We start from the raw sequence: 18,951 nt of genomic DNA, 5'->3' as shown, positions 1-18,951 counted from the left end.
AGGGAGTATTTTTTAGGATGAAGGAAAATAGCTACATAAGCACATAAGCAGGAGGGAGGAGCACACCTCAGCATCGGAACAAAAAGACCACTGGAGCAGACAGGGGGACAAGAGGCAAACTCACTAGGTGAACAATTAAGAGACTTACAAAGAAATGCACTAAATTCTCATTCCAAACCCCAGGCTTGTCACTAACCCCAGCAGTATCTAAAAAGGCATTCTCAAAGACAAACTAAACTTTAGCTTAATGCATTCCAAATAAAAGGAAAAATTAATATATTAACCATAGAGTAATATCATAGATCAAACTTTATCCACCTTAAGAAAATTACAGATCAGGAGAAAAACCTATTCGCAGTCATTCAGCCACTATTTCTGTGAGCAACAAGAGAAAAGGATTGTGAACTTGGTGCTAATAAAATGCTCATTAAGTGAAAAGCAATAAGATGTTAACCTGAAGAGATTCATTAAGGGCTTCAAATTACTTACCTTGAAAGTTCTTTGGTTAGATGAAGGTCAGATTTTAGTCTAACATTTTTCTTTTTCTCTTTTGACTAATTAGGTTAATAGTCAGCAGACATCTTCCCTAAAGTACAGGACCTCACTGGGGTAGCCTGCTAAGTGGTGACAGGAAATATTTAGCATAGAAGTCTCCAAGCAAAACTTCTAAAATGTTTTCCTTTCATCCCTGTGCATAGTCCCTCAGGTTATTTTTCCTTTGGGGATCAGTAGATATGTGAAGGCAGCTGAAGTAATAATTATACCAAGTGGAATTTTAAAGGTGGAGCAATACTATTTTATTTTTCTTGTGGCAAAGCAATGGAACAACCCTCTGATGGGGAGGAACAAACATAGGGCCCTGTATGTTAATGACATCAGGTGTTTCAATAAAAATAGCAGTTTCTAAGCAGCTGCATTTTAAGAATCTCTCTGAAGGATCAAACAGGAAGAGAGGACAAATTGTTTAAACACAAATAACTTTGACAGTTAAAGAACTAGCATGACTAAGCCACGAAAGACAAGTAAAAAGCAAACAGACTGACGAGCAAATTTAGGCCTCCAAGCAAGTAGAAGTACTTTTAATTTTCACTGTCACAATCTAAACTCCAAAAAAAGGAAAGGTCTGCAGCCTTTCTGCTGCTTTTCACTGTTGGTGAGATACTGTTAGGGTTGCCATCGCATGCACTGCGTTCCAGAAGATCCCAAAGACATAACTTGTAGCTGTCATCAACTGGCAAACCGGTCTCGGAGGCCCTCCCAGCTGTTAGGTATCTGAAAATTTCACACGCAACCCAATCCCTTGCCATGATTATCAAAGAACATACATACTACAGGAGAGGTGGCTAAGAGTTTGTTCACTCTGCCTTAGAAATCCTTTCCAGGGGGTTTCCCTGGTGGTCCAGTGGTTAAGATTCTGCACTTCCACTGAAGGGGTTTGATCCCTGGTTGGGGAAGTTCCACATGCCATGAAGTGCAGCCAAATTTAAAAGGAAGGAAAGAAGGGAGGAAGGAAGGGAGGGAGGGAGGGAGGGAGGGAGGAAAGAAAGAAAGAAAGGAAGGAAGGAAGGAAGGAAGAAAGGAAGAAAGAAAGAAAGGAAGGAAGGAAGGAAAAAAGGAAGAAAGGAAGAAAGAAAGAAAGAAAGAAAAGAAAATCCTTTCCAGGTGTGGGATCAACAAAGGAAAGAAAGAAATCCTTTCCAGGTGTGGGATCAACACAACATTTACAAACAATATAAGTAAATGTTGCATACCATCACAACTTTACTGCTAAGCCTTTATACACTCTGTCCTTGATAATCAATTTGGTGGCCAGAAGTTAAATATCCCATAGTACCCCTGGGAGACCCACAGGTCCAATTTTCTGACAGTCTCTTGTTTTCTAAACCACCCAAAGTTAACAGTGTCATGGATGTACAACACAAGGCTCTTAAGAAGCAAAGCTGGTCTTCCCTGGTGGCACAGTGGTTGGGAGTCTGCCTGCCAATGGAGGGGACACGGGTTCAAGCCCTGGTCTGGGAGGATCCCACGTGCCGCGGAGCAACTAAGCCCGTGAGCCACAACTACCGAGCCTGCGCGTCTGGAGCCTGTGCTCTGCAACGGGAGAGGCCGCGACAGTGAGAGGCCCGCGCACGGCGATGAAGAGTGGCCCCCGCTCGCCACAACTGGAGAAAGCCCTCGCACAGAAACGAAGACCCAACACAGCCAAAAATAAATAAATAAATTAATTAATTAAAAAAAAAAAAAGAAGAAGCAAAGCTACAACTTTGTAGCTTTGGAGCATAAGGAGCATAAGGCAGCACTCATTACCATCGGCTCAGTGGAATGCTGACTTCTCAGGCATACCACTTATTTGCCCTCAGCTAAGAGAATACTAACTCGGAGAAAAGAATACCTTGGAACACCCTTATTCAAAGCAACACGGCCTACCTACAAAGAAAAGCAAAACATCTTTTACGGGTAACATTTTAACATTTATAGAAGGGATAAATGAAGACACACTTAGGAAACATTCTAAGGAAGGCTCAGAATGCTAAACCAGAAAAATGGTATGGCAATTCCTCAAAATATTAAACATAAGATTACCATACAATCCATCAATTCCACTTCTGGGTATATTCGCAAAAGAAGTGAAAGCAGGAACTGAACAGATATTTGTACACCCATGTACAAATAACCAAAACCACAACAACCAAAAGGTGGAAGCAATCCACTTGGGGTTTCATCAGTGATGAATGGATAAACAAAATGTGGCATATACATAAAATGGAGTATTAGGGCTTCCCTGGTGGCACAGTGGTTAAGACTCCGCCTGTCAATGCAGGAGACACGGGTTCGAGCCCTGGTCCGGGAAGCATGCCGTGGAGCAACTAAGCCTGTGCGCCACAACTACTGAGCCCGTGTGCCACAACTACTGAAGCCGGCACGCCTAGAGCCCGTGCTCCGCAACAAGAGAAGCCACCACAATGAGAAGCCCACGCACCGCAACAAAGAGTAGCCCCCGCTCGCCGCAACTAGAGAAAGCCCATGTGCAGCAACAAAGACCCAATGCAGCCATAAATGAATGAATGAATGAATGAATAAATAAATAAACAGGAATATTATTCAGCCTAAAAAGGAAGGAAATTCTGACACATGCTACAACAGGGATGAACCGTACAGACATTACGCTAAATGAAATGACCAGTATTTTATAGTTCATGAAATACTTTAACATACGTTACATTATATGTAATTCTCACAACCACTTCCCTGTAAAACAATTGATATCATCATGACCTCCATTTTATAGATAGTGGAAAGAGGTCCAGAGATGCTAAATAACTTGCTCAAGATCATATATTAAGTGGTAGAGACAAAAATTAAAAACCCAGTTTCTCTAACTCAAATTTCCATGCCCATGTCCCTTTCAATACATCATACTGAGTTTTCTGTGTACCTCCATAGTAGCCTTTGATGTAACACTATAGAAGGAGGTGTTACTATATAAAAGAAAGAGCCCTGGACTTGGGAATTAGAAGACCTATGATTAATTCTCCGCTTTGCCACACAACAATTGTGGGACTTTCTGCAATTCAAATATCCTTAAAACTCAGTTTCCTCATTGGTAAAAAGTATATTTTTTAAAAGTTTATAATACATGCTATAGAGTTTGACGACTGAAGAAGATAGCAGTTTAAGAAGGAGCAGCAACAAGTTTAGCACTTATTAAGTGAAAATAAATGTTAAAAAGGAAAAAAGTAAACTTTTGCAGGCTCAGCATCACCAGTATTTCCCCCTGATCTGGCTTGAGGGTGATAAGTGATATTCTAACACATCCTTCCAGTAATCTCTTGAAAAAACTGACTGGATCTTTGATACTTTTTACATATACTCCAAGTCTAATTCATTAGCAACAGTGAGGATGATATAATTACTCTCTGCAGCAAGTTCATCAAAGAAGTTTGAGAAAATGAAAATGGAGGTATAGGTAGGCCTGATAGAGACCTACAAAGAGAAGGAAGAGGTCATGGTTATCTGCTCAAAGCTCAGGCCAGTCGTTTCTGGGCTATTCAGAAAAAGGACAGGCCAATAGCTTAAATCAGCTGTTTGATGGCCCTTGGGAAGAATGACAGCAGCCAAGCCAGAAGCCACTGAAAGGAAAAGCAACAAAGTAGGAGATAAAGCAAGCATAAAGGATTGTGATCAAGGGAACAGGCCCCAGATGAAAAGGAACTGCCTGGAAAGCCTAAGTAAATACATGAATAAATAAACACAACATAAATTATACCCATATGCACTTCATACTGTAGCCCGGAATCTGGTGTTTCTTTCAAACACTCACATTTGTCATATTGCCCTTGGGTCACAAAGGGATATTTGGGAGAAAGCAGTTTGTAATTCCTGAATCCTACAGAAAATCACATTTATCATAAGGCCTTACTATAGTATCTGGCTTATTTGCTCGATGCAGTTATGTATTTAGTTGTGAGATTTATAAAACCGTGTTTACTACAAAATGTCTCTGGGGTCAGGTAAGGCAGATCAACCTTCAATACCTTCAATACAATCTTGTTAGCACATCTCACCCCCATGCTCCCTCATCCCAGCCCTCCCAACACACACATTTCACACTTTTTCTTTTGTTCCCAGATTTGCCAAACATTAGTAAATCACTGCAGGGACAGGACATTTTACCTTAAAAAAAAACGAAAAGGGCAAGAAAAGAAAGATATAGGAACAAACACAATCCCAGCTCTGTCACAAATTAGAATCTATACCAAGTTGTAAATGTGCATTACTATTACTGGAAATGTCTGGCAAGGCTTACATCTGGAGCTAAATCAAGTTTCCCCATCTGTTGGGTTTGCCTCTTCTACTCAATGTTAATTTTTCAATTGTTTGCAAGAGCAATATAATAACTGTTGAGAAAATGAAAAATGATAGGCACAAAGGGAGCAAGGAATGTAAGAAAAGCCAGCTTTAGGTTTCATAATACTGAAGGCACATTCTCTCCATTTACAAACAGCTCACTCCTGTGAGTGTGTGCTATTTCCTCAAAACCCTAAACCAACTCCATGTCTGACTCAATTTTATCCAATACGTACAGCACTCTATAATTGCCTTGCTGTTTCATAAGAAACCTAAAATGACTTAGCCCCATGAGCTCCATTTGGCTCTGTTTACCACAAATAGAAATAGCCATGTAAAGCAAAACGTCAAAGTTCCAGATCCCCATGAGTCATTCATTCAACTCTTGGAGAATGACAGAAAAAATTGCCACAGAACAGCTTTCAGATGACCTATACACAGAAAACACTTTGGCAACAAAGATGCTGAAAAGGGCTTCCAACCATCTCTTGGTAAGAAAATTCAGAGAAGAGCAAACACTGTGAGCTATTTCAATATGACAAAATGAAAGTCACATGCATTCCTGCTTTTCTTGATCAAATATGACAATTTCTTCCACTCCTACAGACATCAGGGCTTAAAATAGTGGTGCTGTTCAACACACTCCACTTAGAAAGGTACAATAAACCTCAGGATGAGCCAAGGAACTCTGAAAGAGATAAATCCTCATTCCTCACCTGATATTAACCAACGCGTGGGTCACCTTGCTAGCTGCTTCTTTCCACTGGCCTGCATTCGTAGAAAGCCTCAGGACTGTAAAAAAGGAAAGAACAAAGATGTGTCAGACCCCTGGTATAAAACACAAATATGAGGAATGAAGACACATCGCAGAATATCACTATTAGAATAACCAAACGGAGCCTGTGCCAATCTTCTATTTAAGACATCTTCATCTAGGGAAAAAACGTAAGGGCTTATTCTCAACTATCTTTACCGCAAACTTTTTCCTCTTTTTTTCACTTTCTATCAAAATATTCTACTCCTCCTCTGCCTTGGGTTCCCCTCTCTCCACTCCCTGCTAACAGGTTTCCATACTTAGTTTTTGCATTCATTTAAAATCTACACTGGGGTGGTGATGGGTCACCTGATTGCCACATTTATCATTTCCCTAATGGCTGGGGCTGATTTAGTGGAACTGGCCAGCTGAGTAAGTGCCCCCTCCTGCTCCACATACAGTGTGTCTTTCTCCTGAAGGTCTAAGCTGGGCCAAACAGGACAAATAACCTTGCAAGATAGAAGATGGTCATGTTTCAATCAAGGAGTAACCTGTTTTAGCTCCTCTGACTTAACTGTGTGACCTGCAACATGAATCAACAGGAATATTCTTCCCTTCTCTGACCCAATGTCTCTTTTCCACCCTCACTCACAGGAGAAGGAATGATGGAAATACAGATCATCATATCCTCTATCAGCTATGAGCTTTATGGTCACACATTCCAGTACCTACACTATTTTAGAAAAGAGACAAACCAGCACAAGTGCTCCTTGAAAGAGCAAGCATATGGTGGGCACTCCAAGCATATGTTTTTAACAAATGAATAACTAATATGAGCTAAACATGTAGAGAGTTTACTATGTGTCAGAAATTGGACAGAGGTTATATGCAATACAGCATACGTATGAGACTCAGAGGAGACAAATAATTAATTGATCAAGTTCATTCACAGAGTTGTAGGTAATGGAGCTAGAATTTAAACCTGGAGGGAATGGTTCTACAGCCTGTACTTACACAGTGAGTGGTTAAGAGTGTGACCTCTGAAGCCAACTGTCGGAGTCCCAGTCCAGCCCCTGCCACTTACTAGAGAATAATACCAATACTTACATGAAAGGATAATCACGAAAATCAAATAGTTACAGATAAAGCCTTAGATCAGTGCATGGCACATAGTAAATGTTATATAAGTATTAGCTATTATGAATTTAAATAGACTTGTCTCCCAAACAAATAAAAGAATGTACCTGAGACTTTCTCAAAGGTTGGAAGTCAGAGCCTAAGTAACATTAAGAAATGTGTAATCAATCTGCATAGGAACTTTACATCTGAGTACCATCACTACCTACTCCTGACCAGTATTCCTCTAGCAAGAAGAGTAGTAGCAGCAGTTCTACTAGAGGGAGGGCCTATAACTGTAATAGGGAAAGAAAGTTCATCTGGCTGCTCTGCATCTATTCTAGCAATACTTCATTTTTATAAATTCATGCAATTTTATGAAAGAGAACATGGAAGCCTTAATAAAATATTATCAGAGTGCTGCTTTTCTAATTCACAAGATTTAGTGAAGGGGAACTTGGTATAGTTTCAAGTTAGCGCTCTACAGTCTGAACTCAGGTTTCACCCAGTGTTTGTGCAAATTTATTCACGTAATGAACAAAATTGTTTCAAGCAGGTCAGATGTATTTTTTTCAACTCAATTGCAAAAACTGTTTAGATGCATCTGTTTTTCACTACCCTCCACTAAATCATAAATTCTCTGATGGTGAGGACCTAACACTTACGGAATTGAGCTGAATTTTACTCTCCTTACCTCAGAGAGGTATTTAACTCTGTCCCTGTATTATTTCTCTATTAACATCCTGTCAGTTCTGTTCTTAGTCAACAAGCACCCAGATAACCTCATCACTGCATTTCCCTTGGAAATGCCATAGGCTTTTACATTCTTTTCTAAGTTACCAAATTTAAACACAAAATTATCTCAAAATGCCCTAAATGCCTCAAGCTAAGGTTACCATTTATGTAGTAAATTATGGTACACAAAAATAGCATGCTATGTGGCCATTAAAGAAAGAGAGTTAAGTAATAGCAAAAACTGGAAACCGTAATTTCCGTGAAAAGAAGGAAGGGTTAAATAAACTACATCCATACTATGCAAAAAAAAGAGAGAGGGGCTTCCCTGGTGGCGCAGTGGTTGAGAATCTGCCTGCCAATGCAGGGGACACGGGTTTGAGCCCTGGTCTGGGAAGATCCCACATGCCGCGGAGCAACTGGGCCCATGAGCCACAACTACTGAGCCTGCGCGTCTGGAGCCTGTGCTCTGCAACAAGAGAGGCCGCAATAGAGGCCCGCGCACCGCGATGAAGAGTGGCCCCCGCTTGCCGCAACTAGAGAAAGCCCTTGCACAGAAACAAAGACCCAACACAGCCAAAAATAAATAAATAAATTTATTTTTTAAAAAAAATTTAAAAAAAAAAGAGAGAGAGGGAGAGAGAGAAAGAGACCTAAGAAAATGACAAAAAAATAGGAAAATGTTCTGACAGTTTAAAAAAACATGAAATAGGAAAACATGATTACAACTATGTAAAGCTATGCATACAAGTAGACTAATATACAACTATGAAAACAGTGGTCATACTAGAAAGGAGAGATTGTAAAATTTTTTTTACCTTGCTTTTTCTTTTCTAATTATCTTTTTTTTTTTTTTAATGGAAAAAACAGCTCAAAATATGGTATCATTTATGGTTCAGGGCAGCTGTGTCGAGGTCCTTCCTATTCAGTGGATATCACTGCAATAAATTAATGCCATAGGAATATTAAATGTGTGCCTTTATCAAAAAAGTCTCAGTGAGCCTTCCTCTTCTAGCCATGATGGAGTATCAAGACATAATTAACCTTCCTACCTTAAACAATAGAAAACTGAACAAAATATATGAAACAAGAGTTTTCAGACACTGGAAAACAGGTATACAGAACTGTGATCCCTGAAGAAGGAAAACAAACAAAGTGAACCCTACGAATATCCCAGCTTACTATGTGAAAAAGTTTCTAGCCTACAGGGCAGGGAGGAGGAACTTAAACAGAATCCAGAAGTCATGCCAAGCCAAAGACATAGAGATGAGCAACTGGACAGGCCAAGGCACCTAGAATTTGTGGGGTAGAGTACTGTAGAGGAGGGAGTTTGACAGGGAACTATGGAAGTTTGTAGAGGGGTCCTCTTACATCTTTTGCTGAGCACCAATCTTCACACAGGGAAGAGGAAACTACCCAAAGCTGGCGGTGAAGAACCACTGGAAAAGAGAAGAAATTGTGGAGCTCATGGAAGGCTCCACAAATAAAATAATTTGCGTTTCTACCAGCAAGAGTGGAAAAACCTACTAATACATGGGTTATCAGGTAGAGTCTGCAGATGGGTACTGCATTAGTAATGGGGCCAAATTAGCCCATAATAAAAGTTGCTCTCTACCTGCCCTAACAACCCTTAAAAGCAAACCCTAAAAGGATGAAACTGATTCCACACAACATAACGGCATTCCAGAACAAAGTCCAACACTATATAAAGAAACATAAGAAAATCAAGCACTTACGACATTAACATTACAATGTTATAAATCCAATTTAAAAATTACCAGCATTCAAAGAAGTAGAAAAAAATATGACCCATAAGCAGGAGAAAAATCAGTCAATAGAAACAGATCTAGACATGAAGAGAGATGATGGAATTAGCAGAAAAGGACATTAAAACAGCTATTGTAAATATGCTCCATATGCTCAGGAAGACTGAGGAAAATATAAATATGATGAGGAAAGAAATGAACATATTAAAAAAAAGAAGTCTAAATAGAACTTCTAGGGAAGAAAATGCTTTATGAAACAAAAAAATACACTAGGATGAAATGAACTGAGATTAATGAGATTAACAGCATATTAAAAAAAATACAGAAGAAAAGATCAGTGAATTTGAAGACTGAGGACTAGAAACTATCTAAAATGAAAGACAGGGACTTCCCTGGTGGCACAGTGGTTAAGAATCCACCTGCCAACGCAGGGGACACAGGTTCAAGCCCTGGTCCAGGAAGATCCCACATGCTGCAGAGGAACTAAGCCCGCGAGCCACAACTACTGAGCCCGCATGCCACAACTACTGAAGCCCATGCGCCTAGAGCCCGTGTTCTGCAACAAGAGAAACCACCACAATGAGAAGCCCGCGCACCACAACGAAGAGTAGCCCCTGCTCACCACAACTAGAGAAAGCCCGCGCGAAGACCCAACGAAGACCCAGTGCAGCCAAAAATAAATAGTATAAATAAATAAAATAAAATGAAAGAGAAAAGACAAAAAAAAAATGGAAAGAAAGGAAAAAATACCCACAGAGCTTTAGTGACCTATGGGACACTGTCAAGAGGTCTAATATATATATAATTGAAGTTCCAAAACAAGAAAAGAGGAGAAGGGACAGAAAAATATTTGAAGAAATTAACAGCCAAAACTTTTCCACATTTGATGAAAACTAGAAATCCACAGATCCAAGAAGCTCAAGAGACTCCAGGAAAAATAAAGAAAACCATGTTAAGGCACATGATAAACTACTGAAAATCAGCAATAAAGAGAAAATGTTAAAAGCATGCAGAGAAAAAAGATATATACAGAGAAATGAAGCTAAGAATGACAGTAGACTTCTCATCAGGAACTATGCAAGCCAGAAAACAACAAAATGACATTTTTTTTAAGTATTGAAAGAAAAATTCTATATTCAGCAAAAATGTCTAAAAACTGAAGGTGAGACTCCACTTCCAGTGTGGCAGAGTAAGCCTACTTCAGCCTCTCCTGCTGATTACAGTTAAAAATCCTGTATAAAATATAAAAAGTACAACCTGAGGGCTCTGAAAATTAAACAAAAGCAGACAGATTATAGAGGGGAGTCAAAACTTGGAGAAACACCCACAAAAGTGGGTTTCCAGGGTTTCTTTTTTCCTATTTTTCTCTTGCAGGTTTGCCTCAAGATCCAGACAGTCACAGAGATGCATGATAGAGGAGTTGGGTGGATGGCTAAAACTTCAATAGAAACCTCATCTTTCTGTAGACAGAAACCAGGAAAAGGGCTTCTGCTGCCCAGAGAACATAGAGGGAATCCTGGACAAACCAGCAGAAAGTGTTCCTCTAATTCCGCATATGAAAGTTAGGCTCATGGGAGCTGACCAAGCATGGAACAAATACAAAGGAGCAAAGCAAACCCTTTAAAAACTAAACTGCTATTTGAACTACAGTCCAGTCTACTGAGTGGTGAGTATGTGGACCAGATCCAAAGTAGCACAGAAAGGGCTTTGAAAACTGAACTGATATTGGAACCACTACCTACAGAAAGTGAGAAAGAACCTGTGGTCTAACTGGATTGATTGCCTACTAATACCAAAAAAAAAAAACCAACCCTCCAGATTATAACTGAACCCTGAGTCTACACAACATAAGAAAAATGTCCAGGATGTAATCCAAAATTACTAAACTTATAAGGAACCAGGACATACAAAGAACCAGGATATACAATAAAACAAGAAAATGTGACAAATTCTCAAGAGAAAAGACAAACAGATGCCTGATGTGACACAGATGTTAAAATTATCAAAGAGTTTTAGAGCAACTATTACAAATATGCTCCATAAGAAAAAGGCAAACATTCCTGAATGAATGGAAAGGTAGAACTTCTCAGGAGAGAAATTGAAACTATAAAAAGGAACCAATTAAAACATTTAGAAGTAAAACATATATTATGTAAAATAAAAAATTCTCCAGATGGACTTAATAGCAGAATGGATTGACACAGGAATCAGTAAACCTAAAGACAAAACAATAGAAATTATTAAACATGAAGAACAGGAAAAAACGGGGAGAAAAACAGGGCCTCAGAGACCTGTGTAACAATATCAGAAAGTCTAACATTTGTGTTATTGTAGTCCAAGAAGAAAGGGAGAGAGAAATTAAAGGCAGAAAACAATTTGCAAAAAAGAATGGCTGGGGCTTCCCTGGTTGCACAGTGGTTAAGAATCCGCCTGCCAATGCAGGGGACACGGGTTCAAGCCCTGGTCCGGGAAGATCCCACATGCTGCAGAGTAACTAAGCCCATGCGCCACAACTACTGAGCCTGTGCTCTAGAGCCCGTGAGCCATAACTACTGAACCCACGGGCCACAATTACTGAAGCCTGCGCGCCTAGAGCCCATGCTCCGCAACAAGAGAAGCCACCGCAATGAGAAGCCCGTGCACTGCAACAAAGAGTAGCCCCCACTTGCCACAACTAGAGAAAGCCTGCACTCAGCAACAAAGACCCAATGCAGCCAAAAATAAATAAATAAATAAATAAATAAAAATTTTAAAAAAAGAATGGCTGAAAACTCCCAAATTTGGTGAGATTCAAGATCCTCAGCAAACCCCAAACAGGATAAAAACAAAGAAAAACCAGGCCAAAACATTTCATAATCAAACTTCTGAAAGCCAAAGATAAGGAAAAGTAATTTAAAAGAAGCGGGAGAAAAACAACATATTACAAACAAGGGAACATGATTCAAATGAACACAGATTTATTATCAGAAACCATACAGGCCAAAAAAAGGGGAATAACATCTTCAAAGTACTTAAAGGTAAGAACTATAACTCAATATCCTATATCCAGCAAAAATACCCTTCAGGAATGAAAGAAAACAAACAACAAAAAAAAATCTTGTCACCAGAAGCCCCAAAAAATGCTACAGAAAATTCTTAAGACTGTTAGAAATGATATCAGAAAGGAATTTGGATCTTCAGGAATAAAAAGAGCAACAGAAATGGAAAACATATAGGCAAATATAAAAAATATATTTTTCCCTCTGAAGTTCTTTAGAATTTGGATGATTGTCACAAGTGAAAATTATAGCATTGTCTGGTGGGGTTTTCAATGTAGATGTAATACATATGACAACTATAATACCAAAGTAAGTGTGGTGGGCTGGTGATTAGAGAACCCTATATAGTAGCAAAGCTTGTATATTTTACTGAAGTGGTACAACACTAACTCTAAAGTTGGCTGCATTTAGTGACTTGTTTCCAAAGAACAGAGCACGGAACAGGAGGAAAAAAGCAACCCTGCAGAGGAGAAACTTTGCAAACACTTCCTTAACCAAGTGATCAAGATTAACATCACCAGTGATTAAGTCATGTTAATAACATATACCCTTGATGTGATGAAAAGGCCACTCTGACACTGTGGCATTCTTCCCCCAAACGCATAACCCTAGTCCAACCATGAGTAAGTCATCAGACAAACCCAAATTGAAGAAGGTTCTCCTCAAAACTGTCAAGGCCATGAAAAATGAGCAAACACTAAGAAACTGTCAGATAAAAAGAGACTAAGGAGACATCACGAGTAAATGTAGCAATGGATGAGATCCTGGAATACAAAAGGAACATTAGAGAAATTAGCAGAATCCAAATAAAGTTTAGAGTTTAGTATATTTTTTTTTATTGTGGTAAAAAACACCAATCATAAAATTTACCACCTTAACCTATTTCTAAATGTACAGTTCAATGATGTAAAGTATATGTACACTGTTGTGAAACAGATCTCCAGAACCTTTCTGTCTTGCAGAACTGAAGCTCTGTACCTATTAAACAACTCCCTTTGCACCCTCTCCACCACCGCCTGGTAACCACCATTCTGCATCCATGAATTTGACTACCTTAGATACTTCATACAGGTGGAAACCTTTTGTGACTGGCTTATTTCACTTAGCACAGTATACTCAACATTCATCCACATTGTAGCATGTAACAGGATTTCCTTCTTTTTAAAGGCTGCATAGCAACCCATTATATGTATATATCACATTTTATTTATCCATTCATCTGTTGATGGACATTTGGGTTGCTCCCATCTTTTGACAATTGTGTATAGTGCTGCCATAAACACGGGTATGCAAATTTTTTTTTAATGGGCAAAAAATCTGAACAAATCCTTCACCAAAGATATATGGATGGCAAATAAGAATAGGAAAAGATGGGGGCTTCCCTGGTGGCGCAGTGGTTAAGAATCTGCCTGCCAATTCAGGGGACATGGGTTCGAGCCCTGGTCTGGGAAGATCCCACATGCCGCGGAGCGACTGGGCCCGTGAGCCACAATTACTGAGCCTGCGCGTCTGGAGCCTGTGCTCTGCAACAAGAGAGGCCGCAATAGTGAGAGGCCCGCGCACTGCGATGAAGAGTGGCCCCCACTTGCCACAACTAGAGAAAGCCCTCGCACAGAAACGAAGACCCAACACAGCCATAAATAAATAAATAAATAAAATTTAAAAAAAAAAAAAAAAAAAAAAAAAAAAAAAAAGAATAGGAAAAGATGCTCAACACCATTATTCATCAGGAAAATGCAAATTAAAAACATAATGAGATATCGCTACACACCTGTAAGAAGCCTAAAAAAAAAAAAAAAAAAAAGCCAGCTAGGATATTGAGTGACTACAACTCTTGCATACTGTTGTAAGTAATGTAAAATAGTACATCCACTTTGGAAAACAGTTTGGCGGTTTCTTTTTTTTTTTTTTTTTTTTGCTGGTTGGTGGGTTGGTTTTTTTTTTTTTTTTTAATTTTATTTATTTATTTATTTATTTATTTATTTATGGCTGTGTTGGGTCTTCGTTTCTCTGTGAGGGCTTTCTCTAGTTGCGGCAAGTGGGGGCCACTCTTCATCGCGGTGCGCGGGCCTCTCACTATTGTGGCCTCTCCCGTTGCGGAGCACAGGCTCCAGACACGCAGGCTCAGCAATTGTGGCTCACGGGCTTAGTCGCTCCGCGGCATGTGGGATCTTCCCAGACCAGGGCTCGAACCCGTGTCCCCTGCATTGGCAGGCAGATTCTCAACCACTGCGCCACCAGGGAAGCCCTTGGCGGTTTCTTATAAAGTTCAACATATACTTACATAATACCCAAAAATCCCATTCATAGGTATGTAATCAAGTGAAATGCAACCTTGTGTTCACATAAAACTGTACAAAAATGTTTACAGGGGCTTTATTTACAATCGCTAAAAACTGGAAACCTCCTAAATGTCCTTCCACTGATAAATGGATAAACTAAGCTGGCATATTCCCACAATGGAATATTATTCCATAATAAAAAGGAATGAACTACTGATACATGCATCAACATGGATAACGTCAAACAAATTACTATGTATAAGAAGCCAGGGCTTCCCCTGCAGTGGTTAAGAATCCGCCTGCCAATGCAGTGAACACGGGTCCGAGCCCTGGTCCGGGAAGATCCCACATGCTGCGGAGCAACTAAGCCCATGCACCACAACTACTGAAGCCAGTGCACCACAACTACTGAAGCCTGTGCACCCTAGAGCCTGTGCTCCACAACAAGAGAAGCTGCAGCAATGAGAAGCCCGCGCACTGCAACGAAGAGTAGCCCCCACTCACCACAACTAGAGAAAGCCCGTGTGCAGCAACGAAGACCCAAAGCAAACAAAAATAAAATAAATAAATAATTAATTTAAAAAAAAGAAGCCAGACTCAAAAGACTGTATGATTTCTTCTATATATTTTTTTAGAAAAGGCAAAACCATGCGGACATGGAACAGATCAGTGGTTGCTAGGGATTGGGGTGGGTGGAAGAGTTGACCTCACAGGAGCACAAGAGAAGTTTTTGAGATAGTGAAACCCTTCTATATCTTGATTTTCTGTGATAATTACACTTCCATATGCATTTGTTGAAACTCAGAATTGTACATTTAGGGTGAATTTTACCATATATGTAAATTATACCTCAAAAAACTTGACTTAAAACAAATGTTTTTTTCCACCAGAAGTTTCCTCATACTTTATACAAAATGGAGAGAACTGAAACATGCCACCTCCTACTATTTGTTGTGTTTCATTTAGTGAAATTTTCGCTTTCCTATTTGTACTTTCTTGGTTACCATTTTAATTCCGTTAGCAGATTTGAGCATTCCCAGATGTCCTCTCTTATCTTATTGCTGTGGCTACAAGGGTTTATCTCATTTGTGTATATGGCACAGTGGAGCAGGTAAGTCAGATGTCTATAAAATACCTCCCCCATTCCAACTCTCTTTCCTTTCCTCACTGAAAGACATCTTTATTCATCTATTAATGGGTGCTAAAGCCTCTGGGGTAGCTCTTCACCCTTGGAAAATCCTATATTCTTGAAAACAAGGACATTGGTAAAGCTGGGTACATGCAAACCACACCAGGGTACTCTGAGCACCTTTTGCCAATGGGAAGTTTGCCAGAGGGTTCTCATGGAACACTTCCTAGCTCCTAAAAAAAAGAGACGTGTGTCTTGATGTGACAGTGGGAACTTAATATTCTGAGGGGAGCTGACCTGATGCTAAAGCTATTACACTGAGAATAAGAGAGTAGGGAAATAGAAAAAATTTTTTCCTCCTAGGCAATCCTTCTTTTCCATGGTTTGCTTCTACTCTTTCTCCAGGTATTTGTTCCAAATCCCCTCTAGCTTTCTCATCATACAGCAGTCCCAAGCAGAAGATGAACTTTTCACGAATAGACCCAATGAAAGGGATAAAGTAAACTAATCGACAGTGACAGAAAGCAGGTCAGTGGTTGTCCAGGGATGGCGGGTGAGGGATAGAGGTGGTAAAAGGGACATAAAGGGACACAACGAAATTTTAGGGAGGGGATGGATATGTACATTATCTTGATTGTAATGACAGCTTCACATACATATAAATACACTAAAACTTATTAAAAATTGTATACTTTAAAAGAATGCAGTTTGGGACTTCCCCGGCGGTCCAGTGGTTAAGACTCTGCGCTTCCACTGCAGGGGGCGCGGGTTCCATCCCTGGTTGGGGAACTAAGATCCCACAGGCTGCGTGGCGCGGCCACAAAATAAGTAAAAATTTTTTTAAAAAACAGTGCAGTTTATTATATATCAATTACATCCCAATAAAGCTAATAAGTTGGAGTTTTTTAACAGACAGCTTTATTGAGTGGCTTTCTGTTTCTGGGCACTATAAAGACCTTTCAAACTTAGGTGGGTTTGAGTAGCCTCTTCACTCAAACTTACAGGGATACATGACCTCTTTCAGAAATAAGGTATACTCATTACAGCTACAGAGTAAATTTTTAGTGAGCCAATTGCCAAAAGGTTTGCAACAAAAATTTTTATCTAATGCCCACTTCCTCTTGTGAGTTATGCTAAAAATACCTAGGTATATTAAAACTCCTTAAAACCCTGTACCTTCTCAAATCACACAATGTTCCCTTGGGATCCAAGCTCTTTTGTTTGCTGCTGTCAACTCCCACCCACTCTCACTCTGATCTCACTGGTATTCACTAAATCCACAAGCCTCCCTATTTTCTCTCTTTCACAAACATCAAGAAAGGGCTACAGGGAAGCTAACCAGCTTTCTACTGAGATGAATTCTGAGTTCCTGAAGGCAAAGAAGTCCACATATTCTTTCTTATTGCCTGAGAAAAGGAGACTACATAGTTCTGTGCCAAGCAAGGGCACCAAGCAACTAGAGGAGAATCTTTTGTAGTCTTTTCCTCTCATATACCAAAAATCACAGCTGATGGGGAGAGAGGAATAAAAAGAAGACAGCTTACCCATGGAGTAGAGGTTGTCAAAGCTCTGGTGCATGCGGATAATCTCATAGTAGAGTTCATCATAACTACTGGGGGTGGGCAGGAATGTATCGCCATATGTGATAAACATATTAAATAGGTTCACAATCTAAAAAAGAAGCAAAAGCCCATAAACAGGTATCATACTATGAAGACCAGAAGGGTATTACCAGTAGTGTGCTATAGCCAGCTCTTATTGTCTTGCAAGAGTTAATTGTTAAATTTTCAGAAATTTTGTGAGCTGGTTATTAAACAAAGTCATTATTAAAAATTAACTTACATAAACTTGCAATTCAATAAATTATATTAAAATAAAGTAATAAGTACTCAAAACTCACCACTTCCTAATTATTTTCTACTTTTTAGTATTATCAGTGCTCTTGAAATTAATTTACACCTCTTATATCTGTGTGTTGGGAATATCATATAATGGTGTGTTACCATTATCTCATGAAAGAGCCCCAGGTTCTCCAAAGACATAGGTGAAAGTGGGGAGCACCGGTATAGAGATTCTGATCCAAAGGGAAAATAAAGGCCTGGTTTTCCCTATGGCTTAATCCCTAGAATACCAGCTCCTGTCTCAAACCAGCCCATTTCTGCCTTAGGGTACAGCTTCATAAAAATAAATATATTTTTTTGCTACTCACCATAAGGGCTAAGGTAAAAATGTTGTGTTTGGCCAAAAGCACAGTCTCATTTGACATAAGGAACTTCAGCAAATTTATCAAGGCTTAAAAAAGAAAAAAAAAAAGAAAGAAAGAAAGGCATCAATAAGGTAATCAAAGCATAATCAATAAAGTTATTAAATGAAAGTAGACTAGCTCTACAGAAATCCAAACAGGGCTAGAATGAGTACATCACAGCTACTAAGGACTTTTTAAAAGCAGGCAAAGTAAGTGTATTTGAAGAAAGCACTGACCTTCCCAAGCACATGTCTGCTTATCTGCCCATAGGTTTTTAAAAATCTACTTTTTGCCACTTCTTAAACAGCAATTGAGCTCAGAAATTTGATTATAAAATGGACATTTCAGTGTTCCAAATTTACTCCTGCATGGTGATTTCCACATCAAATTTGCTCAGTTTATTGAGTGTCCCCTTCTCACCGCAGGATGCTAGCATCCCAAGTCACCAAGTTTTAGTTATGTAACTGTTTCAAACATCACTGCTAAGAAGGACATGTTTTAATTCTAACTGGTCAACAGATGTGCCAGATATACTGTAGAACCTACTGCTTCAGCTCTGGATAAGAAAGGAGCTCATGGACCAGAGGGCAGACAGCAGAAGCAAGAAGAACCACAATCCTGCAGCCTGTGGAACAAAACCACATTCACAGAAAGATAGACAAGATGAAAAGGCAGAGGGCTATGTACAAGATTAAGGAACAAGATAAACCCCAGGAAAACAACTAAATGAAGTGGAGATAGGCAACCTTCCAGAAAAAGAATTCAGAATAACGATAGTGAAGATGGTCCAGGACCTCGGAAAGAGAATGGAGGCAAAGACAGAGAAGATGCAAGAAATGTTCAACAAAGACCTAGAAAAATTAAAGAAGAAACACCTAGAAGAATTAAAGAACAAACAAACAGAGATGAACAATACGATAACTGAAATGAAAAATACACTAGAAGGAATCAATAGCAGAATAACTGAGGCAGAAGAACGGATAAGTGACCTGGAAGACAGAATGGTGGAATTCACTGCCACAGAACAGAATAAAGAAAAAA

General features: G+C 39.4%; 1 protein-coding gene and 1 long non-coding RNA gene across 10 annotated transcripts in view; one reads left to right on the top strand and one right to left on the bottom strand.

Annotated features, from left to right (window-relative positions):
* The window catches only part of ARMH3 (armadillo like helical domain containing 3), a 190,703-nt gene that overhangs the window by 89,512 nt on the left and 82,240 nt on the right, over window positions 1-18,951 (bottom strand). For 8 of the 9 annotated variants that reach the window (XM_082425161.1, XM_082425165.1, XM_082425162.1 and 5 more), the window contains 3 exons: window positions 17,875-17,957; window positions 17,210-17,336; window positions 5,565-5,640 (listed from right to left, as the gene is read on the bottom strand). In XM_082425161.1, coding sequence (XP_082281287.1) covers window positions 5,565-5,640; window positions 17,210-17,336; window positions 17,875-17,957 — 286 coding nt within the window. The remainder of the gene's footprint in view (window positions 1-5,564; window positions 5,641-17,209; window positions 17,337-17,874; window positions 17,958-18,951) is intronic. The other variant, XM_082425169.1, reaches the window with a different exon arrangement.
* On the top strand, window positions 5,647-13,951 carry LOC309643075. Its single transcript, XR_014253537.1, has 2 exons — window positions 5,647-7,966; window positions 13,830-13,951. It is a non-coding gene; the product is annotated as an uncharacterized lncRNA (long non-coding RNA).

The sequence above is a fragment of the Balaenoptera physalus genome, assembly GCF_965194825.1.
Source record: "Balaenoptera physalus genome assembly, chromosome: 14".
NCBI lineage: Eukaryota > Metazoa > Chordata > Mammalia > Artiodactyla > Balaenopteridae > Balaenoptera > Balaenoptera physalus.
This window is presented reverse-complemented; position numbering and strand designations above follow the sequence as displayed.